Source organism: Suricata suricatta, chromosome 2 (genome assembly GCF_006229205.1).
Source record: "Suricata suricatta isolate VVHF042 chromosome 2, meerkat_22Aug2017_6uvM2_HiC, whole genome shotgun sequence".
NCBI classification, from domain to species: Eukaryota; Metazoa; Chordata; class Mammalia; order Carnivora; family Herpestidae; genus Suricata; species Suricata suricatta.
In genome coordinates, this window is record NC_043701.1 from 17,665,214 (window position 1) to 17,690,080 (window position 24,867).

At 39.9% G+C, this 24,867-nt stretch overlaps 1 protein-coding gene across 1 annotated transcript in view; it reads right to left on the reverse strand.

The window, feature by feature from the left end:
* Positions 1 to 17,671, reverse strand: part of AGBL3 (ATP/GTP binding protein like 3) — a 62,473-nt gene extending 44,802 nt beyond the window's left edge. The window contains 4 exon segments of the mRNA XM_029917987.1: positions 12,299 to 12,484; positions 15,231 to 15,291; positions 16,205 to 16,307; positions 17,197 to 17,671. Of these exon segments, the coding sequence (XP_029773847.1) occupies positions 12,299 to 12,484; positions 15,231 to 15,291; positions 16,205 to 16,267 (310 nt within the window). The 5' untranslated portion in view covers positions 16,268 to 16,307; positions 17,197 to 17,671.
* Between the last annotated feature and the right edge of the window lie 7,196 nt (positions 17,672 to 24,867).

The window sequence follows — 24,867 nt, forward strand, 5'->3', positions numbered from 1 at the left end:
GTTAATCTGTTTATATTCTTCTTTAACTAGTTATTAACAAATAGTCCTTATTTCTTTTTAAAATTTTTAATGTTTTTTTTAAATTTATTTTTGAGAGACAGAGACAGACAGTGGGAGCAGAGGAGGGTCAGAGAGAGAGGGAGATACAGAATCTGAAGCAGGCTCCAGGCTCTGACTTATCTGTCAGCACAGAACCTGACGCAGGACTCGAACCCATGAACCATGAGATCATGACCTGAGCCAAAGCCGGATGCTTAACTGACTGAGCCACTCAGGCGCCCCAATAGTCCTTATTTACAAAGAATATGAAACTTTATCACTGGAACTGGATAAAGAACTTACACAATAGGACCAAGTTTGCAGCTTATCAAAGTACCCTTACTGAGGACCATATTTTGGCAGTCTTAACCCACTTCAATCTAGCTTTTGTCTTTAGAGTCCCATATCCACTACTCCATGAAAACTGTTCTTTGCATTGTATCTGACAGACTGGTGGATGGATGAATGGATAGCTGAACAACTCCATGGGATTCTTATGCGCGTATCCCTTCAAATAAATAATGTAATCATTACTGACTTATTGCCATAAGGGCTTTATATCTGACAACACCTTCCCTGCAGAGAAGCTTCTTTGGAGCTAAAATTGTTTAAGTAGGGATTTGGGCTGGGAATGCAAGTATTTCCAGACTTTTTGAGAAATAATCCACAGTAATGAATTTCATGTGTGAGGGACTTAAATGTCAAGTGGATTCCCGACAGACACTTCTTGACGGTTATCCAGTGGTAACTTCTGCAGGTGTCATTAAGTCAAATGGCCAGACAACTATACCCTTTCAGAATCTTCCTATTATCAGAATCTCCTGCCAGACTTTTTGATCTTTTCCATTCAAAAAACTACTTAAAAGTGGTGGTATCACTGTACCAAAGAATAAATGTCTGTGCATAACAAATGTTTTGCTTCCCAGTTCTCTGACAGTTGCAAACTTCTGAGGTAGCAAAATAGCTCTGCTTCAACAATGGACCAGCATGGAAATTGCTAGCATGGCTCCCCTGCCCTTCTGTTCTCCCACAGATCCAGCCCATCCAACATGTCCTCAGCAGGAGCCTGTCCAAAGCAGCACCACAAGCATGGCAGTGTGCAAGCAGCCCTGACAGGGGCCAGCACCACCCCAAGGGACTCCTTCCCTGAGGAAATGGGGAAGAAAACCGCACATACCAGCAGGCATATGACCTGACTGCAGGCCCCACCCACCAACAACACAGGGAGAACACCCTGCAGTCTGATGCTACACACCTCTGGGAAACACCTAGTCTGACTCAACTCAAGCCCAATGTAGCCCCAGACCTGCCCACTAACAACACAGGGACCAAACCTGTCCACGATAGAGCAAAAAGAGCCATTGCAGACTGATGGCAAACACAATTCAGCCACAACAGTAGGTTGCATGTAACACACATAGGAGATACCTCTGAAGTGCCAGGTTCTGTCGAAAAGGGGACATTGCACTGCAGGCCACTACTTTCAAGAGCAGGAGATGTGGCTGATTTTCTAACCCATAAAAATAACACAGAGAGTTAGACAAAATGAGGAGACAGAGGAACATCTCTCAAATGAAACAGGCAAAATCATAGCAAGAGAGCTGAATGAAACAGGTTAAGTAATATATCTGACAGAAAATTTAAAGTAATGGTCATAAAGATACTCACTGGACTTGAGAAAAGAGAGGAGCACCTCAGTGAGACCCTCAACAAAGGGAGAAAACATGAAAAAAGAACCCATAAGAAACGAAGAACTCAATAACTGAAATTAAAAATATACTAGATGGGATAAATAATAGACTAGAGGAAGCAGAAAGTTGAGTGACCTGAAAGAGTAACAGAAAGTAATCAAGTTGAACAAGAAAAAAGAAAAATTAAAAATAGATTAAGAGAACTCGTTGACATCATCAAGTATAATAATATTTGTACATAGGGATCCCAGAAGGAAAAGGGAGAGAGAAGGGGGCAGAAGTTTTATTTGAAGAAATAATAGCTGAAAACTTCCTGAACCTGGGGACAGAAATAGAAATCCAGATTCAGGAGGCACAGAAAGACCCTAACAAAATCAATCCAAGGAGATCAACACCAAACACATAGTAACGAAAATGGAAAAAAGCTGATTTTTTAGCAGAAACTTTGCAAGCCAAAATGGAGTGGCATGATATATTCAAAGTGCTGAAAGAAAAACTTGCAATTAAGAGTACTCTATCCAGCAAGTCTATCACTCCAAATAGAAGGAGAGATAAAGAGTTTCTCAGACAATAAAAGTTAGAGGAATTCATCACTAAACCAGCCTTACAAGAAATGTTAAAGAAGATTCTTTGTGTGAAAAAGAAAAGACTGTAAGCAAGAGTAAAAAAGTTAGGAAGCACAACATCTATAAAAATCCGTCTAGGGATTCCCAAAATCAAAGGATGTAAAGTATGATACTATGTACCTAAAACATGGGGCAGGGGGTGGGGTAAGAAGTAAAGAATAGGTTTAAACTTAGATGACCATGACTTAATATTAATATATATTGCAGAAGATGTTGTATACAAAACTAATGGTAATCACAAATAAAATACCAGTAATAGAAGCTACACAAAAAGTAAAGAAAAGGAATCCAAGAGTATCACTGCAGAAAGCCAGCAAATAGTGAGACATGAGAACAAGAGAAGAAATAGAGAACTACAAAAACAACTGTAAAATGAGTAACAAAATGGCAGTGCATACCTATCAACAATTACTTTGAATACAAATGGAGTAAATGCTCTAATCAAAAGACATAGAATGATGGAATAGATAAAAATGCAAGACCCATCTATATGAAACCTACAAGAGACTCTTTTCAGACCCAAAGACATCTGATTGCATGCAGACTGAATGCAGACTGGAAGTGAATGGATGGAGGAAGTTTTATCACACAAATGGAAGTTAAAAGAAAGCTGGGGTAGGCAATACTTACATAGGACAAAATAGCCTGTTTTTAAAACAAAGACTAACAAGACAAACAAGAACACTGCATAATCATAAAGTGAACAATCCAAGAAGATATAATAATTGTAAATATTTATGCACCCAACATGAAAGCACTCAAATACAGCAAATTACAAACATAAAGGAAGTAATTGATGGTAATACAATAATAAAAGGGAATTTTAACGCTCCACTTACATCAATGGATAGGTCATCCAAACATAATCAACAAGAACACTTTGGACAACAAGGACATGTGGCTTTGAATAACACATTGGATCAAATGGACTTAACAGATATATTCAGAACATTCTATCCTAAAACAGCAGAATACAATTCTTTTCAAGTATACATGGAACATTCTTTAGAACAGATCACATGTTAGGCCCCAAAACAAGTCTCAACAAATTAAAAAAGACTAAAGTCATAGAATGCATCCTTTCTGACCACAATGCTAAAAAACTAGAATTCTACAATCATAAATAAATGTGGAAAAACACAAATATATGGAGGTTAAATAACATGGTACTAAACAATAAATAGGTCAATCAAGAAATCAAAGAAGAAATGAAAAAAAAATACATGGAGACAAATGAAAATGAAAACACAACTGTCCAAAATCTTTGGGATTCAGCAAAAGCGCTTCCCAGAGGGAAGTTTATAGCAGTATGGGCCTAATTCAAGAAGCAAGAAAAATCTCACATAAACAACCCAACCTTGCACCTAAAGGCTAGAAAAGAATCACCACCACCACCACCGCCCCCCCCACACACACCCCTGAACATCAGGAGAAGGAATATCAGAGCAAAAATAAACAAAATAGAAAATAAAAACAAAATAGAAAAACAATAGAATAGACCAATGAAAACAGGCGCTGGTTCTTGAAAAGATAAAAAAATTTGAGAAAACTTTGGCCAGACTCACTAAAAAGAGAGAGAGAAGGGGAGAAGGGGAGAGGGAGGAAGGGGAGGAGGGAGGGAGAGGGAGAGGGAGAGAGAGAATCCAAAATCAGAAATGAAAGAGGAGACATAACAACTGACACCTGAGAAATACAGAGGATTATAAGAAAGTATTATAAAAACTACAAACCAAAAATTGGATAACCATTAAGAGATGGATCAATTTCTAAAAGCATGTAACTGCCCAAAATTGAATCAGGAATAAACAGAAAACCTGAACAGACTGATTACCAGTAATGACATTGAATCAGTTATCAAAAAACTCCAAACAAAAGTCCAAGACCATATGGTGTTACAGGTGAATTCTACCAAAAATTTAAAGAAGAGTTAATACCTATTCATCTCAAACTATTTCAAAAAATAGAAGAGGAAGGATGGTTTCAAAAGTCATTCCACGAGGCCAGGATTACCCTGATACCAAAGTAGACAAAGGCACTACAAAAAAGGGAGGCCAATATCTCTGATGAACATAAAAGCAAAGATCCTCAACAAAATAAGCAAACCAAATCCAACAATACCACAAGCAAGTGGGTTTATTCCTCGGATGCAAGGGTTATTCAATATTCCCAAATCAATCACTGTGATACATCCCAACAAGAGAAAGGATAAAAACCATATGATCATTTCAATAGGTGCAGAAAAAGCATCTGACAAAGTACAACATCCATTCATGATAAAACTCTCACAAAGGAGGTTTAGAGGGAATATAACCCTCAACCTAATAAAGGTCATATATGAAAAACCCACGGCTAACATCATACTCAAAACAAAAAGTAAGAAACAAAAGAAAACAGAACAGCACTGCTGTTGAGTTCTCCTTGGGTCAAGTCAAACCCCAGAAGGAAGCTTAGCATTTACTATGTTACATGAGCACCAAGTCAGTGCTGTTTGTGCCATTGTGTCTCTTGGATCATCTTGTGAAGTTTTTTTACTCTGGCCTTCAGCTCCTTTCTCCTTTGTCTGTCGGTCTAGCTTGGAGGGCTCATACCTGTGGGAACACTAGGCTCTCAACCCTATACATTTCGTTTTAAGGAAAAAAAAAAACCAAAATCAAACAAAACACCTCTCATGTTAAAGAACACTCTTGAGGCTCTAACTCCCAGGATAGCAGACAAGCCTAGAAATGTCAAAAAAGAGCTCACATTCAAGCTAGAATCCCTATACAAAAATAAATTTAGAATGTGACACTTGTAAGACTAACTAGTACTTTGTTTTAAAGTATTTGCTTGGTGTTTTCCTCCTTGACTTCATTAGTTTGTGTTCAGTTCCAATCTGTAAATGATACTCTTCTTGGCAATAACAGAATACTGGTTTCTCAGAAAGTCGATAAATGTAAATTTAGAAAGTGTCTTCATGATGGTAGATCCAAATCTGTGGAATACATTTATTTGTACTACACCTGTCATCCTTTTATGGAGGAAAAGCAATGAAAATTAACAGCTCCAGTACTGACTCAACCATTTACAGCACTGATTTATTTATTAAAAACACTTTTTAAATGCTTATTGTTGAGAGAGAGAGAGAGCGAGAGAGAGAGAGAGAGAGAGAGAGCGAGCGAGCGAGCAAGCATGAGTGAGGGAAGAGCAGAGAGAGGAGACACAGAATCGAAAGCAGGCTCCAGGCTCCGAGCTGTCAGCACAGAGCCGGATGTGGGGCTTGAACCCAGGCACCCAGACAGCACGGAGTTAAAAGCCTCAGTAGATGACAGTGGATATTGCATTTCTCTCTCTCTTTTTTCTGTAAGACTCACCTGCCCTTCACCTTTGGTTTATCCCACGTTTTGATGACGGACATGTAGTAGAAGGAAGCGATCTTACAAAACAGATGTCTAACAGTCATGGAAAAATATCAGGAATAATGAAACTTTTGAATTAAAGGTTCTTAATTTGGATGCTTTTGATAAGTATTTTTTATTAAACAAGTGTATTGTATAAAAATTTAAAACTATACCTTAAGCCAGAAGAAAAATAATTATGCATAATTCCATAACATAGGTCTAGTAGGAACATTTGGGTTTTTACCTTCAGGCTTTCTCTCTTTCAACTATCCGAAGAGGAGGCTTCCAGCTACAAGTAACAACAATTCTTAAGGCAAACTGGCTTACGAACAATTTATTATCTTACAGATCTAGAAATCTAGAAACAGAGTAGATTCAAGGTCTGGCACAATCAGGGGCTCAGTGGCCATTCAAGGCACAATTTGTTTATGTCTTTCTACTTTGTCATTTCAGCTCTGAGGTCCTCCTAAGGCTGGATTCCTTCTGGTTGTAAAATGAGAACAATTTGGTTTTTGGTAGAACAGTGTCATGGACTGACTGACTTGCACTACTTAACTGAGGTGAAATGGACACCTGGGGGTCAGCCACAATTCCTCTTCATGTATATGATACCATTTTATATATAAACTGATCACCAATTTTTCCCACCCCACCTAACCAAATATCTTAGAGATTTTTCTTTATTAATATATATATATCTCCCTCATTTCTTAATAGCTATGTAGAGTTCTCCAATATGGATGGCTATTATCTCACCACTGACAGACATTAGTTATTTCTTTACTGATGGATATTTTGGTTGTTTCTAATTAGTCTCTTTATACTACATTACTTATAATATGCCTCAATTCATGTGTTTGAATACCTGTAGGTTAGATACCTGGTAGTGGAAACGCTAAATCAAAGAACATGTGAATTTTACATCTTGAAGTATAAAGCAATATATACTGCCCTCAAAAAAGAATGTAGTAATCTCATTTGTATCTTTGTGTGTGCAATTTTCTTGAAGGTAACTTTTCTTGGGGTCCCTGAGTGGCTCAGTTTGGTAAGCATCCCGACTCTGGCTCAGGTTATGATCTCACGGTTTGTGAGTTCGAGCCCCACATTGGGCTCTGTGCTGACAGCTCAGAGCTCATGCTCTCGAAAGACAGACAAGAAAAGAAAGAAAGAGAAAATAGTAATCTCATTATATCTTTGTACATGCAATTTGATCGAAGATAAGTTTTCTTACTTAGGTTATGGAGTTATTTCATTTTTTTCCCTCTCTTAAATGCAAAAAGAGCCTGTTTAGTTCTTGGAAGAATTAACCTAATGTCTGTGTATAGAATATCACTGGCTATCCCTGTAAACTTTGTCTAAGAGTAGGAAATCTGTTGATAATCTCCTAGAACTATACTATTTTATTAAGAGAAACTCTTTGGGTATTGATTATGAAAGATATTCCTTTTCCAAGATCAATTTATGTTCCATATTCCAATAATTAATGAAAGGTTCAAAATAGGTAATGGGCCCGATTTGACCTGTGGACCATAGTTTATTATTACCGAGCCTGAACTCCTAGCCACCCTGGTATGTGTTTTTACTATTTAAGAAACAACCCCAAAACCTAGTGACACAAAACAACAGTCACTCATTTATCTCAGCTACATGATTCTTCTGGTATTGGTCAGGTTCACTCATGTATCTTGCTAAGCTGCAGGTTTGGCTGGTGGCTCAATGATGTAGGCTAATCCTGGCTCAACTCTGCTTCAGGCTCATATCCAGCAAGCTAGCTATGGATTGTTCCACTGTAGCTGGACAGGGTTTAAGAGAAACTGTATACAAAGACTTTTGAGACCAACAACAAAATGGGCAAGGGATTTTATCAGTTGACATAAAAAGCCAATGAATGCACCTGTTCGCCATTTGTAGATCTTTGGAAAAATGCCTATTCAAGTCCTCAGCCTGTTTTTAAATCTTATCACTTTTTTTTTTTTGCTATTGAGTTGAAGAAATCCCCTATGTATTCAGAGATTAACCCCTTATCATACATATGGTTTGCAAATATTTTCCTGTTTCATTGGTTGTTTTTTCAGTTTTGATCGTTTCCTCGGTCACACAGAGCTTCTTAGTTAGTCTTGCTTATCTATTTTTGCTTTTGCTGCCTGTACTTTTGGTGTCATATCCATGATGTCATTGACAATAGCAAGGTCATGAAACTTCCCATATATTCTCTTCTAGGAGTTTTACAGTTCCATGTCTTATGTTTAAGTCTTTAATCCACAATCAATTTTGAGTTGTTTTGTGTGTGTGTGTACAGTGTATGGTGGTAAGGGTCCGATTTCATTCTTTTTCATGTGGATACCCAATTTTCTCAACATTTGTTGAAAGGACTATCCTTTTCCCATTGTATATTCTTGGTACTCTTTTCAAAGATCAGTTGACTGTATATGTATGGAATTATTCTGGGCTCTCTATTCTGTTTCAGTGGCCTCTATGTCTGTCTTTATGCCAGTACTGTACTGTTTTGATTACTCTGCCTTTGTAATACATTTTGACGCCTAAAAGCGTGCTATCTCCAGCTTTGTTCTTTTTTCTCAAGAGTCATTTGGCTATCTGGTCTTTTTTGGTTCCATCTGACTTTTAGAGTTCTTTCCTTCCCCCTTCACTTCCCATTCAGTTTTTTTTCCTTCCTCCCTTCCTTCCTTTTATACTTTAGTTTTTTAAAGTAGGCTTCACACCCAGCACAGAGCCCACTGTGGAGCTTGAACCCACAACCCTAAGACCAAGACCTAAGCTGAGATCAAGAGTCAGATGCTTAATCGACTGTACCACACAGGCACCCCTAGAGTTGTTTTCTATCTCTATGAAAATACCACTGGAATTTTGAAAGGGATTGCATTGTTAACTGATCTTCAGGGAAATGAAAAATCAAAGCCACAGCGAGGTATCACTTCACACCTATTATGATGGGTATTATTAAAAACAAAAGGAAGTTTTGGCAAGGAAGTGGAGAAATTGGAGCCCATGTACACTGTTGGTGGGAATAAAAAAGGCTAACACTGCGTAAAACAGGACAGAAGTTCCAAAATTAAAAACAGAACTACCACATAATCCATCAGTCTAACCACTGGGTATTTACCCAAAAGAAATGAAATTAGGATCTTGAAGAGACATTAGCACTCCCATATTCATTGCAGTACTATTCACAATAGTCAAAATGTATGAACAATCTCAATGTCCATCGATGGATAAATGATACAAAGTGAGTGTGCTGCACACACACACACACACACACACACACAGGGGGGATTATTCAGTCTTAAAAAAGGAAATCCTGCAATATGCAACATGGATAAACCTTGAGGACATAGTGCTAAATGAAGTCAGTCACAGAAGAACAAATACTACATGATTTCACTTAATATAAAGTATCTAAAATAGTCAAACTCTGAAAGTGGAATGGTGGTTGCTGGGAGCAAGCAGGAGGGAACAAGGGGGAGCTATTAACCAACATATTTAAGGTTTCAATAATGCTGGATGAATAAGATCTGTGACAACACTGTGCCTATAGTTTACCATACTGTATTGCACATTGGAAAATCTGCTGAGGGTAGACCTCATGCTAAGTGTTCTTACACAATAAAATAAATATAAAAACTAAAATAGTCAATAGATATATGTAAAGATATTGCATGTCACTAATAAAGAATACATAAATTAAAACATAACATATGTAAAGCAAACAGTATCAGACTGTTGAAAATCAAGTATAAACAGTGTTCATGAGTATCTGAAATAAAGGCCTTCTTCCGGTGTAATAAAGGATTAACTCAGCAGGCCTGGGTTGTCCAAACTCTGCACACACCAGAGAAAGGTTTGACCCTTGTCAAAGTCCTAGAAGATAACCTCTCTGATTTTGACCATCCTGCCTGATAAGAGTCTACCGTCTAGTTGGAGCTTTCGGTCATACCAGATAATTTACACGAACAACGTGACTTACGGTAGAGGGACTTGTACCACCTGCTCTCAGTTGTAACAGGAGGCTAGAGACTGAGGAACTAAGGCCAACCGCATACGCACTCCATGGAGACATGGCGCTCCTCATGGAAACTCTGGACCCCGAAGCTTGGATGAGCTTTCCTGGTTGGCGCGACTTCACGTGTGTAATCTCACGTGGCTGGGAGCATTAACACTGCCCAAAGACACATGAGAAGGGGACAAATGGGAGCGTATGCCTGATATTTCCCGAACTCTAGTCTATGTACCTTTTACCTTTGCTGATTTTAATCTGGATCATTTCAATGTAATAAACCATAACCATGAGTATAGCAGCGTTTTTGAGTTCTAGGAGTCCTTCTATAATCACTGAACCTGAGGGTAATTGTGAGGACCCCCAACCACACTCATATAATCGTTTGTGTGACTATAAATTGTTACAGCTTCTCTTGGAGGGCAATTTGGCAGTATTATTTTAACCAGAAATCTAAAATTTACTCCAACACTAAACACACACGCACACACACACACACACACACACACACCAGGACACATATAGAAGAATGTTCATGTAGTTCTGTTTGTCAGGGCCACAGACTGGAAACATCTAAAATTCATTAATAAGGCACCAGTTACAGAAAAGATTGCTTTTTCACTTAATTAGATCTAATAAACCAATTTATATAAGAAAGATTGATATATATGAGCTGGTATGGAAAGACTTTTAAGATATATGGTTGTATAGGACAGAGTTCTTTATAGCTAAACCAGAAAAGCTCTATTTTTATATCTGGGGAAGTCTGGATATCTAGTTTTAACAGTTGGCCAAGATAAGGGCAGTTAAGATTTATAATGTGTTATTTAAAGTCTGAAACTCCCCTGGTGCCCACCATGGGCAGTTTGTCTACTGATGGTTTTCATTTGGCAGAATCAGACAGCCTGGCTTAACCATATGGCCGGAGGGGCATAAACACTCAGCTGGGAACTTTTGACTTAGAAGTCATCTGAAGATCTCGATCTCTCTCTCTCTCTCTCTCTCTCTCTCTCTCTACCTATATATACAGAGAGGGGGAGGGGGACTTCCTGTGTGTGTGTGTGTGTGTGTGTGTGTGTGTGTAGGGAGGGAAGGGGGAGGGAGAGAGAGAGAGAGAGACAGACAGACTTCTCCTTTCTCCACCAAATAATATAGAGAAAAATTAGTTTATAAGAATGCCTACGTAGCATCTAATTTAAGTGTAGACAATTATAATAAGTATAGACAATTTTTAATTTTATTTACCAGTGAATGTCTGGTAAGACCTCTTCCTGGCAATTATATTATTATAGCATTATAAAATGCTATAATCAACACAAGGTGAAAAACAGTGGCAATGAGGAGGTGATAATGGGAATGTTCCTATCATTTGTGTATGAGAATCGGGAAGACAAGGCTGTAAACCAGAGTGAAAACTAAACTTGAGAATGCACACATACAGAAACATAAAAATATTCACTCAAATATGCACTCTTCAGGTCCATAAAACACACACTGAAGCAAAGAAGCAGAAAGTGGGAAAGGAGAGTAAAAAACGACAAAGGGGCACAAAGTTACAGAAAATAAGAGAGGAAGAGAAATGGCAAAGGGAGAAAGGCAAAGAAGGTGAACGGGGACAAAAATACACAGCGGAGAAGGAGGACACTCAGTGTGGTCGCAGGGGGGAGGAGCACGAGGTCGGGAGGAAAACAGAGCAAGAGCACACAGCCATCTGGTGCACCCTGTCTGCAACCTCGCTCTAGTCAGAGTCGGAATGTGACTGGGGCCGTCGTGCTATCTGGAGTTGCTGCGAATAACACTCTGGCACATGTTTTAAGTCCCTCTTTTAAGCACATGTGGCTTAAAACTGAAATGCAAGTATAAATGCACACCAGGTTTTGAAGATTTCATATGAAAAAAGAATGCAAAATATTTTGGATATATTTGGCTTAAATAAAAAAAAGTATCTATTTTAATTTTTTTTAATGTTTATTTTTGAAAGAGAGAGCATGCAAGTGGGGAGGGGCAGAGAGAGAAGACAGAATCTGAATCAGCTCCAGGCTCTGAGCTGTCAGCATAGAGCCAGATGTGGGGCTTGTGGGGTCATGACTTGAGTCGAAGTCGGACGCTTAACTGACTGAGCCACCTAGGTACCCCTAAACAAAATATATTTTTGAAATCAATTTCACTTATTTAAAAAAATTTTTTTTGTTTATTTATGAGAGACAGAGACAGAGTGCAAGCTGGGAAGGGGCAGAGAGAGAGGGAGACGCAGAATCTGAAGCAGGCTCCAGGCTCTGAGCTGCCAGCATAGAGCCTGATGTAGGGCTTAAACGCATGGCACATGAAATCATGACCTGAGCTGAAGTCAGACACTCAACCAGCTGAGCTGCCTAAGTGCCCCTTTTACCTTTTTTAAAATGTGGCCACTAGAGAATTTTAAATGATACATACAGCTCATGTTATATTCCTGCTGGAATGCACTGTCCTAACACCATGAGTCTCCTCATTGAAATTAAGGTTGGTAAAGTAAGTTTGCTAACATTTAACGTCAGACAACATCCAGGAACATACCAATATGCTGGACTTTTTCATCGATAACTTCACAGTGGTACGGCCACTGTGTTGGACTCAGCGGGCCAGAAGAAGAAACACCATACAGATCTCGTGGTTCACAAAGACGTGGCACCCACTTCCCTAGCTGATACTGCAGCAGGATCTGGGTAGTCCGGGGGGGAAATGGATCACTGACAGAGTCAGCTGAAAAAAGATTCAAACGCAATCATGAGTGGTAAGAAGCAAAACCCCAATTTCTATAATTTTTAAAATATATTCCTTTTTCTCTTCTAATACCATTAATTTGTAAATATTTGTGGACATTATCTTATAATTCATGCCACTTAAAAAATACAATTACTGGGGCACCTGGGTGGCTCAGTCAGTTAAGAGTCTGACTCTTGATTTCGGCGCAGGTCATGTTCTCACAGTTGTGAGATGGGAGCCCCGAGTCGGCCCATGCTTAAGAGTCTATCCCTCTTTCTCTGCCCGCCTCTTGCTTGCTCACTCTCCAAAAAAAAATTACTATTGAAATTTTGTAACCACTGATCTTCACAATAGCTGAAAAGTAGTATTTGACCTCAGATACTATCATTTTATGCTAAATTCTATGCTACTCCTAAAACGTTTATTTCTTGCAGTTTTTCTAGCAAACTGTCTACTGCTGAGTCTTCTTTTTAAAAATTTTTTTTTCTGTCTTAAGTTACTTATTTTTGAGAGACAGAGAGAGGTTCAGAGAGAGAGAGAGGGAGACACAGGCTTAGGCTCTGAGCTAGCTGTCAGCACAGAGCCCGACATGGGGCTCAAACCCAGGAACCATGGGATCATGACCTGAGCCAAAGCTGGACGCTCTACTGACTGAGCCACCCAGACGCCCCTGCTGAGTCTTCTTAAACTTAATTACACTGAGGCAACTATTTGTCCATGACCATGACTTCCCACTGCCTACTGGAAGAATATTCTCACAGGTTGCTAGTGAGCGCTGTCACAAATTTTTCTCTTCTCATTCTAGGGTCCCTGTGCGACAACCCCAAGAGCATAATTCACAAAGAATACAACAGGGTTGCCCCACGCAGGTAGTGCAGAGGCCCTGTCTCTTTCAATGGGGTAACTGTGGGGCATTAATTTGATGTGGAAAATCACCCCTCATGTACCTTGTCTTTTACGATGCTATACTTTCCTGTTTTCTCTCTACCTTTCACATACTTTGTTCTCTGTTCATCTGACTCCTCTTCCTCTTCTACCTTCAAAATGTGGCTGTTTACCTAGATTTAATTTTGGGCTATTTTCGTACAATAACGGATATATAAAGTGGACTAGGAGTTCTATTCTACCACTTCATTTCTATATGATTTTGCTCGGCTAATGCAGCCTCTTTGAACATAAATTTTACTATACGTAAATAAGGAATAATAATACCTTCCTTGCTACTTCTCAGGATTGTTATTTAGATCCATTTTTTCAAGTTATTAAGTATCTATATTTCATTCTGTGAACAGACCACATTTTGTCTAATTTACAGTATGACTCAAAAATGGCAAGGCAGCTATGAATTAGGAAATAAAACTAGATTCATATCTCATATGATTCATGAGTGTAAATTACAGAGAAATTAAATACAAAATTCAAAGTATTTAGAGAAAACTTATATGATTATATTGATGACCTTGCAGTAGGGAAGGCCTCTTGTAGCTTAAACGGATTTAAAAATAAAGAGCCACAAATGAAAAATGATAAACTCAACATCAAAATAATTCTAAATAATGGAAGCAACATTAACAAAGGATTACTATAGCAGGGAATTCATTATATGAAGAAATATAAATAGACAAGCATATGTAATAATTCTCAATTTCTTCAGCAATAAAGACAATGTTGGTTAAAACAGTGAGTTCCCTCCTTTGTTCCAACAGATTGGCAAAATTTTAAAAGAAAGGGTGGCAAGATGTCCATAAACTAGTACTACAAATTTGCTATGAGTATAGGTATAGATATGTAAGTGCAAAGAGAAAGGTCTAGAAGGATACATAGCAAACTGAGAACAGTAGGTATCTCAAAAGACTTTTACAATGATAGAAAGAAAGAAAGAAAGAAAGAAAGAAAGAAGAAAGAAAGAAAGAATTAAGGCCTTCTCTTTAATTTCAGATCATCTGTGATAGAGAATTAGTATTTAGAAGAAGTATTTTAGTGTGTTTTTTAAAACTCTAAATACAACTCTAAATGTATACATTAAAAAAAATCAAGTACACATCAAGATTCCACATATATGTACTTTTGCAAGCGAATGGGTTTATTAAGAAAACTATATACAGGCATATTTCATTTAAACAAAGATGTACCTTAAAAACCCTGTGTCTACTGTAACTCAACTCATACTATAAATTAAAAAAATTTTTTTTTGTTTTTCATTTATTTGAGAGACAGAGAGAGAGAGAGAGCGAGCGAGCAAGGGAGGGTCAGAGAGCAAGGTAGACACAGAATCCAAAGCAGGCTCCAGGCTCTGAGCTGTCACCACAGAGCCTGGCGCGGGGCTTGAACCCACGACCTGTGAGATCATGACCTGAGCCGAAGCTGGAAGCTTAACCGACTGAGCCACCCAGGCGCCCCCATACTATAAATTTAAAGAGCTAGTTATATAAAGAAGTGCCCTTGTAAATCTTTATGTGAAGTGTAGTCCTTTATCAAGTAATGATCACTTTTATTTAGTTTCATTCACTGACAGGTTTACCTGAAACCTTCACAGTTTGAGCTCCAAAAGATTCTTATAAGAGTGGATACATTTTCTCTCCGTATCCAATATCAGAATACATTCCTATATTATTCAATCTTCTTTTTCCTAGTTTCTTCATTGTCTTATTTCTCACTGACCGTGAGTGAATTTTTCATTCACTATTTATCCACTCAAGGTTTTATCATAAAGAGGAGGGAGAACACGTGTACAGGATCAGACCCGTTAAAAGTGCACACTGGTGGGTATCCTCGCTTACAAACGTCATGAAGTTATCCTCGTCCTACAACAAAAGAGTTTAAAAATACTTCTTTTAAAAACCAACAGCTTCCAAATCCAGGAGTTGGTTTTACATCTATTTTAGTAGTTAGAATTGAGTGCCTCTTTTTCGTCATTAATAAATGAAAACACTAAAGGATCGTTATGGACTACTGGTCTCAAAGTGCCAAACACCTCAAATTTCCTCACACCTTCAAGCTGTCTGTCATCTTTCATTCCCCCTTCTTTCGTTGGGGAAGGTCACATTAATGATTGTAGGGAGGGAATCAAGTTTAAAAATTCTTGGTAAACTTGGCAACACAATTTAAACTGTGAATAAAATCAACACAAAGAAACAAAAAGAAAAAAGCACAAAAAAACTACAGACTTAAAAGGTCATACATTATTTTAGGGAGATTATTTGAAGACTTTAACTTATATACGTGGTAATTTATATTTTGCTAAAATGTGAAGGAAATCTCTCAGAAATATGTGCCAGAACCAGGCAAACTATTTTGAAATAATTGTTTTTTTCCCTTTTTCTTCCTCTGCGTCCTTCCCTGTTACATTGGAGGCACATTAAACCTATTATGGTGACACACAGTAGATTTAAAACGTGGGAGGCTGCAGGATTATGATATATATTATGACGTAACACAGAATACATATAAGTGAACAAGAATTATAAAAACAAACCCTTAGTAATGATTTAATACACACTTTTAAGTAAAACTCAGAAGAATCTTAGCCAAAATATTTTCTCAAACAAAGGGCATACTGCACACAACAGTATCTTGGCTTTCAAATTATACTCCAACTTCAGTGACAAATGATTTAAACATCTAATTGATTTTTACATCCAATTGATTTTGGAAATTTATATTTTATAACATAAGGTTTATCTGAAATTAAGTAGAATAAAGTTGAGAAAAACATACTGATTCGTCTTCATCACTGATTGTTCTGTCTGAATAGTCTTCCTTTTCTGAATCTTCTGACATTTCTGGCAATATCTGGCTTGAAATTTTTTATGTAGGAAGGCTGTAAAACAATTTCTAAGGTACTTATTTGACAGTTTTCTAAGTTGAAGGTGTTTATTACAGTACTCCAACCTTTTATTCAATTGTACTTCATTTTCAGTGACAACAGTCTTCTCTAAAAGTTCTATTAAGACACATGCCTAATGCACGTCTAATTAGACATACAATTTAAAAAAAGCTGAAGAAAATTTCCATTTCCATTTCCATGAAAAAGAGACAAAGTCACAACAAAAGACTAATCAAGTAAATAATATAATTGAAAAAGAAATTTCCAGGCTACAAAGTCAAATCATTCACATCCTGTATTTCCAACACCACGCAGCACAGTAAGTTCAGAATGATCCTCAGGCATTTAAAAAGATGTGGATCAAAAAAAAATTATAGTTACTCAGGTAATGAAATCTAATAATATAAAAATTTTTTTTTTCTGCTTTAATGTTCAATTGACCAACAGTTAAGGGACTACAACACACTTTTCTCTTTGTATTTTGGTTAATATTCTGTAGATGCTGTCTCGGTTCTAATATTCAATTATTCTTACTGTAATCTCAGTAGCTATCAGAAGGTTGTATTTATTGGCGGTGACCACTACTCCTTCCATTCAGGCATCCACCCGAGTGGTTAAGACAACGGAAAAACAAATTCCTTGCTAAGATTCTTTTATTTTTGAGAGTCCAAAGGAATTTACCAACTTCGAATCTATTGGCTTATGCTCCTCTCTACGGAGAGCAAACAACTAATGCAACAGAGATGACTCCTCCAGTATTAAGAGACTGAAGTTTCAGCGGGGGGGGGGGGGGGGTTCGCCACAATTCCAAATTTGGAAAACTTGGCATAAATCCCGACTCTATTTCCTAACTTGAACACAGGAGGCACACCAACGTGCTGACCTGAGTAGCGTAAAACTTGAGCTTCAGGAAAGCCACGCGCACAGATTATCTAATGGGCGCTTCCTGTGGGTCTTACACGTCTGAAGCAGAAGAGGCAAACGCAGGCGCTTGCACGCCCAGCCGGGCAGGGCAGGTGTGCGGGCAGGCGCGGCGACTTTCTCAGTGGGGACAACTCTGAAGCCCCTAGTTGTGTGGGCAAGGTGTGCCTCCCACGCTCACTACTGGACCCGGCAACGTGCGGGGGAGCTCATTTTCTGGGACGCGCGCGGTCTTTCCACGCGCGCTCACTTCCCGCAGGGGGCGGCCCGTCTGCGGCGTCCCCTCCTCCTGGGCCGCCTCGGCCGGGCTCTCGCCCCAGCCCCGAGTCCTCCGCCCAGGCCAGTCGTCCCGTCCTGCGGGGACCAGCCTTCCTGGCCGAAACACCCAACCTCCGGCGTCCAGAAGGAACGCAATGGGTAGTTCAACAGTTTCAGCCACGCCCTTCATCTAGAGGCGCGGTCCTTCGTTTCCAGGGCAACGGGGCCACCCTCGCGAGACTTCCGAGAATCCTCGGGAATCACCTAGCTACCGGCGCGGAGGGCAAGAGCCCACGCGAGATTTCGGCCCGAGGAAGGGGAGAGCGCAGAGGCTGACGGGAACTGGGGGCTGGGGAGCAGGGGGAGGGGAGAATCCCAAACTGCTCTGGAGTTGAGTGCTCTTCCTAGCCGGGAAATTTAGGGGCGGGGAAGATCGGGCAGCGATTTGTCCCTTAGGTTCTCCACGTCGATTGTCCTTTCTCCAAGGAGGCTGTAGAACGTACTGGTTAAGAAGACTTGGGCCTTGTTGGTCTTTGTACCCACGCAGAGCTACATTCTACACGATTATGTGACTAATCTTTTTTCAGGAAACGCGACATCTCTTTAAATACTTGATAAAGGAGTGATAGATACACAAGGGGGAGCTCTAAATTCTTATCAGCGCAGAGGTTCTTTAAGTATCATAATTGTTAGCAAATGTATTGAACAGTTTGGACCTTCTGAGGCGCTAGGCACATCACTTTACGTACATTGTCTTTTCTAATTAAATATGATTTTCCATAACCGGCTTAGACCCTCGGGTACGCAAGAGACTTCAAGACGGTACTCCTGAAATCATCTGGATTTCTCCCTGGTCTTATCTCGGGAGGATCATTTAATGTATTTGAAACTGTTGTCCACGTGTAGCTGGAAAAAACTCTTAAGATGTTTGGAAAAAGTATTAGTCTGTCTTTTAAAGTTCTTTTGGCTGGTTTATTGATTAATGCGAGAAAAGTAAGTTTAATTTCTTTCGCATGGGCACCTTACATGGGCAGGAGAGGCTCCAAGATGGGCAATGAAGGCTCACATGCCATCCTGAACTAAGGAGAAGGTGGAATCTGGGTTTCAAAGGAAAGGCAGACCCATTCATAATGTTAGACCCAAAATTACCAACCACTGTTTTCACTTGCCCACTTCCATTCTGGTAACCCTAGGAATGTAACCTGATAAACCTATTCCTTAAGATTCTGTTAAAACAACCCCACCTGGAAAAGGCAAAGTCAACAGGTGAAAGTCATCTTGTCAATGCCCAGTGGTACCATCAAATGCTGATGGTGATTGGTTACTCTGACCTATAAAAACCCTGAGCTTCTGCTCGTTGGGGCGCTCTTCTGAGGAGTTACACCTACTCGGGAGGGGCCATTGGGCCGAACTAAAATAAACATCTAATAACAAATTCCATTTGTGTTTGTGGATTCCATTCTCGGTGACTCGAATTGGGAAATAGGGTCCAACAATAGGAATATGGGAAGAGCAAATGTTTGGTTGCTCGTTTACTGCCTGTGCCATGCAGAGACAATGGGACACAAAGAAATGTGAACCGCATGCCCTGCCAAGCTCACTCCAGCTTACTACCTCTAGCACATACTTTTTGTAGTTATTTCTGGTGATACCTGTTTTCCTGGACCAGAGACTAAATTCTTAGAGGCAGTTAAGGAGATAAAAAGCTCTTCCCAAGTCTTTCTTGATTGTCTTCAGCTCAAAATAATCTACATGCCAAGTGGCACATTTGGTGGATGATTGTTCTGAACCCCATCAGGTGCCTTGTACCTTGTTTTATGCTGTACGTATGTCACTAAAAGTGACGTGTGCAGAGAATATTTAAATATAAACTCTACATTTTTCTGTTGGATTTTAGAGTCATGGTTGCAAGCTATTAGATGTCAGATATACGGGGTGAAGGAGCCCCAAGAAATGGTCTAACCAGGTTACACGAGAAACTAAAGGCAGAGCAGGGACGTAGGTCTCATGATTTTGAATCCAAATGTTTACATGATCCTTTCAAGTAATCCTATAGAGAAAAATTATTTTAGCACATACATAAATATTTAGGAATTTTAAAAACATTGAAAATCATAATCATTTTTTCTTTCATTAATTCAACTAATTTTTATTGAATGCCCAGTACTCCTCAGGGATTGTGGAAGGCTGTTGCAGGAAACCAAACAGGCATTTCTCATGGAGGTTATGGGAGCAGACAGACAAACCAATTTAAAAAACTCACTCAGGTGATAACTGCTATGGCGAGACATAAAGCAGGGAAAAATAAAGAGCACTGGAAGTACTCTGGGTGGATGGGCCTTGGGAGGGGTAACTCTCTCTTTTGTAAAGTAAACTCAACACACAAACATGAGGCTCAAACTCAGGACCATGAGATCAAGAGTTACATGCTCTACCTACTGAGCCATCCAGGTGTCCTAGGGTAGCTCTCTTGATAGGGTGTCAGGGAAGCCTCAGTGACCAGGAGGCATTTGAGCAGAGACCAGAAGCAAAGGGATAAGCCACACTGAGGTCCAGGGAAGACCTTGCCAGGCAGGGAAAGTGGCAAGAACAAAGGCTCTGTGAGAGCAATGGGTTATGAGTTAGACTAGGCAGTACTGTGTAGGTGAAACATAGCTGGAGTCAGTATCATTACCAGGAAAGAGGTTTCATTAGGATTTCTTTAGTAAATTTTAAATGGTTTTAACTACCTGCTTCTTTTAAACTTTTTTTTTTTAACTTTGTTTCAGACGGTAGCATATAGTGAAATTCTTAGAGTGGAAGTAGGCCTGGAGTAAGCTTCTACTAAGGACTTTGTCAGTCTGAATTGTTTTCCCCCTTCCCTATGATCTTTTCTGAGAAGCTCACAGGACAGACTCCTTATCTAGACAACTTTGGGTTCTTGGCAAGGCAACTTTACTCCTGCACCAATTTCCCCTCCTCCTATTTTCTGGTGAATGTATCTCCTCAAAGCCTGCTGTATAAAAGGTAATATAATAAGAGCAAGGAAAGAGGAAAAGAAAATCCAAAACAATATTCCAAAGAGCACAATTACTAGTGCGGGAATCAGGGGGAAAATTCTCTTTAGCAGCATCCGCAAATGTAGGTTGTGTTAGGAATGTTGTATGTGAAGTATATCACTTTGAATTTGTTGAGCAGAGACTTAAATGCAGTGACTAGGACAATCAGAGTTATTTATGACATCACAAGAAGTTAGTGGTTGTGTGGCTGGAGAGGTTTTGTAACAGTTTGGCCGAGGAAGCCATATTAGGTCCTGAGAGCCTTGGGGTTCTCTAGGACCCATCTTCGCTTTCCTCAGACTACCTGGGACTAGAATGTGCTGCTATAGGGCCAAACTTCTCCAAATGTTTTCAAGCCCAAACCTTGAGATCTGTCCCAGCCAATTAACTAACGAAGACTCAGCTCAGGTGTCATCCCCATAGTGAAGTCCTTCCTAATCCCTCTATCACTGGTTCAGTTAGTTTGTATTATTTATTTGTATAATATGTCTAAATTTGGGGACTATAGTGAAGCATTATTCTCCTAAAACACTTGGAAACGAGGTTGGTAAGAACGCCCCCTGCCTGCTCAACAATTAATGGATAGGATGAATCACCTCGGAAGAGAAAGAATGGTTCCCATGCTCGGTGTGAAGTCTCAGGACAAAAACCATGAAATGGTTCCCCACCCCCACCCCTGCGGATAACGGCCCCTGAACTGTGCAATGGCAAAGCCCCTTTTCCGTGGAGGACGTGTTGCCACATTCCAAAACTTGCTATACCCACTTTCAGCTACTAAAACAGTTTCATTTTGGTATCTAAGATTTTATTCTGAAATTCAGCGTTAAGCACATTTTAAATGTCAGTTTCAAACTGAAACCAAAGCCTTCCTCCTCCTCACCCCTACCACCCCACAGCCTAGATCTATTCCTACCTCTGGTGGCTAGGGGAGTGGGAGGGAGTTGGTGTTCTGCTGTTTACATTCATCCTGGCTTCCTCCTATGTGCCAGGTCCTTGTTATGTTAGGATGAGCAGGGGCTGGGGAGGGAAAGGGCCAGTGTTTCTTACTGAGCTAAATTGCAGTCTACACGGTTGGTCTCAAGTGCTGTTCTTGCTCTTTGTGGGCTTCATGAGGTTGGTGACTTGGATATGCCCCCTAAGGAGAGGTTTTCTTCAAGGTGCACTAGGAGGCAGTAACAATTTCTTGTGAGAGACTGTGGGGAATAGAGATTAGGAGCATGGGCTCAGGAGCCAACCACGTGGGGTCAAATATTCTGCCACGTTATAGCTGTATGATCTTGAGCTAATTCTTTACCTTCTCTGTGCTTCAATTTATTTATGTGTAGGGTGGGGATAATAAGGTCCCCTACTTACGATGGTTCAACTTTTGATTTTTCAACTTTACAATGGTATGAAAGCAATACAGTTTCAGTAGAAACCATACCTGAAATTTTGAATTTGAGTCTTTCCTGGGTTAGCCATATGCAGGATGATCTTCTCTCACAGAGCTGGGCAGTGCCAGGGGGCCACAGCTCCCAGTCAGCCACACAGTCCTGAGGATCAACAATCAACATACTCACAACCATTCTGTCCCCATTCAACCATCCTGTTTTTCACTTTCAGTACAATAGTCAAAAAATTACAAGAGATATCCAATGCTTTGTTATCAAATAGACTTTGTGTAACATAATTTGCCCAGCTGTAGGCTGATACAAATGTGGGCTTATGTATGTTTAAGGTAGGCTGGGCTAAGCAATGATGTTTGATTAGGCATGTTAAATGCATTTTCAGCTTAATATATTTTCAACTTATGGTGGGCTTATTGGGATGTTACCCATCATAAGTCAAGAGAGATCTATAGTGCCTATCCTGCAGGGTCGTTGTGAGGCTTAGATGAGTGGATAAAATGTAAAGTGCTTAGAAAGTGCCTGGAACATGGTAAGGACCCAAAAAATGTTAGCTGTCATTATCATTTGACCAATGGACCTCCAACTGGTGACAATGATACCATATCACTCTGATACTAGGGCATCTACTTGCCTTGCTGTGATGATTCCTGCATGATGAAAGGGTGTCACCACTGACCCTGTGTCATCTTCACAAGCAGCTCTAGGACTGGTGGGCACATATGGGACCTGTCTTCTATACACTAGCACAGTGCTGTCCTGTCTGGCCTGTTCTTTCCAGTTCCCCTTTCTGTGAGCTCAGGTGGCATAGAGACAAATGAGCCACCTCCTGGCTGGGTAGCCATCCAACAGCAAACAAAATACCAGCAACCTCCCCTTCATCCAGACACATCTAGTCCTTAGTGATTCTCTAGGAAGCCTCCTCCCTCGGAGATAGCACCTTAGTTCACAGAAAAATAATGCTGCTCACAGGAGCCTAGCGTTCCCATGAAGGCAAATTCTCATTGTAAACAACTGCACTGCCATTCTGGCTTTATATAGTATCCTGGGTTTCTGTGTTTAAGTTACTGGTACAGCCATAAAAAAAAATTGATTCCTTCTCTGGATGCTGACCAAATCATTTCTTCAGGCTGTAAAGCTTAACAGCAGAGCTTGAACTGATGCATGTGAATGCCACCCAGTTAGCCATCTTAGGAGCAGTTGGCCACCATTGTGCCAGCAGGACCCTTTCGGGTTTCTTTCAGACAACTCTGTCCTCTGGGCCTCTGTCTTCACTTACCCCTGTCCTAACGTCAACACTTCATTGCATTTAATCTATTCATTTCTGTTTCCTGCTATTTAATGTCAAAGCCCCTTCAGGGCAGGAGCTGGGCCTTTAGTTATCTTTGTATGTCTAGTGCCTAATGTTGACTGATATTTGTAGGTCTTTAATAAACATGCACAAAAATGTTGCTGAGTTTTAGTATGTGAAAGGTACAGTGCTAAGAACTAAAGCTGCAAGGTGATGCAAGATCTAGTTATTGTCAACGAAGAAAACACGCTCTGGTTGAGCCAGCAGGATCTATTTTGAGTTTAGGATTTTTCTGCTGTACAACTATAACACTTGGTATAAATCTCTGCTTAGGACTCACCAAACAGTAATGTCAACATGTAGTTTTTTCTAATGGTTTCTGAGTCTTTGGAAGGGAGGGTCGGAGCTTCCCCTTTGCGATGTGATTGCCTAGTCCAGTGCCTGATGTTCACAGGGCAGGCACTCTTGGGGATTAAACAGCTAACCAGAATAAAGGTTCAGATAAAAGTGGGTGTGCTGAGGTTATAGGGTAAGTTTTTTTGATGAATTGGACTCAAACTTAGTTTCAATGAACTTAGGAAGGGAAAAAAATAAGGCTGGTATGTTAGGTAAGGGACCGTATGAGAACACGCATCAGAATGTACACAGTATCTTCTGGAGAGATTTGGGTAAAAATATTTAGCAAGTCATTGGAAAACATAGGCCTGATGGGCATGAGGGGCGTCAGTTTCCAGGATGTATTCTTGGGAAAATTGGAACCTGTCTGGCAAAGGGGGTAGTATTCAGTGTGATCTATGGGGCCTGAGTGGCATTAGCATCATGTGAGAATTGGTTAGAAATGCCAGTCCTCACACCTGAATCAGAAACTGTGGGGTGGCACCATCTGTCCTCTACCAAGCCATCCAGATGATCCTGATGTATCCTAAGTTTGAGAACAACTAGCATAGGGGGTTAAGAGTGTGGACTCTGGAACCAGAATACTTAGCTAGATGACCTTAGGTAAGTTATTTAACCGCCCGGGGTCTCAGTTTCCTTCTAAATTGGAGATAATAAATGGCACCTAAGTTCTAAGGCTGATGTAAGGATTAAGACAGTTCATACATGAAGTGTTCTATCATAGCGAGTGATCGGATTCTGTTGATTTTAGTGAGAATCTCTGGAGCACACATTCCCACACAGAGCATAGGGTGAGCGATCTTGCTGCTGGGAATGTGTTCCCCAATGCAGCCGCTGCAACCACTACACTGTCACCTGGGAACCTATTAGAAATGCAGAATCTCAGGCCCTCCCCACTCCTATTGTAGCAGAATCTGCATTTTACAAAATCCACGATTTCTCCCATTGATTCTGTTCACCAAGGATTTAGAAACCCTAGTGCACTTAAGACAGCTGATTTCCATCATTTGAAAAAACTCAAAGCACCTGTGATGCTAAACTTGGCAAGCACTAGACACATAAAAGACAGCATTTGTTCTAAGAAAAGTAGGTTTGTGTGGAAGAATGCTAGGTAAGACTAAAAACTAGCTAAGAAACTAATCTTGTGTTCTATAGGACTATAATTCTTTCACATAATTTTTATAATCGTACATTCCATATGAGTTTATTGAATGAATGTTCTTTATCCAGCCAGAATTGACCAGTTGGGCCTTCTACAACATTAT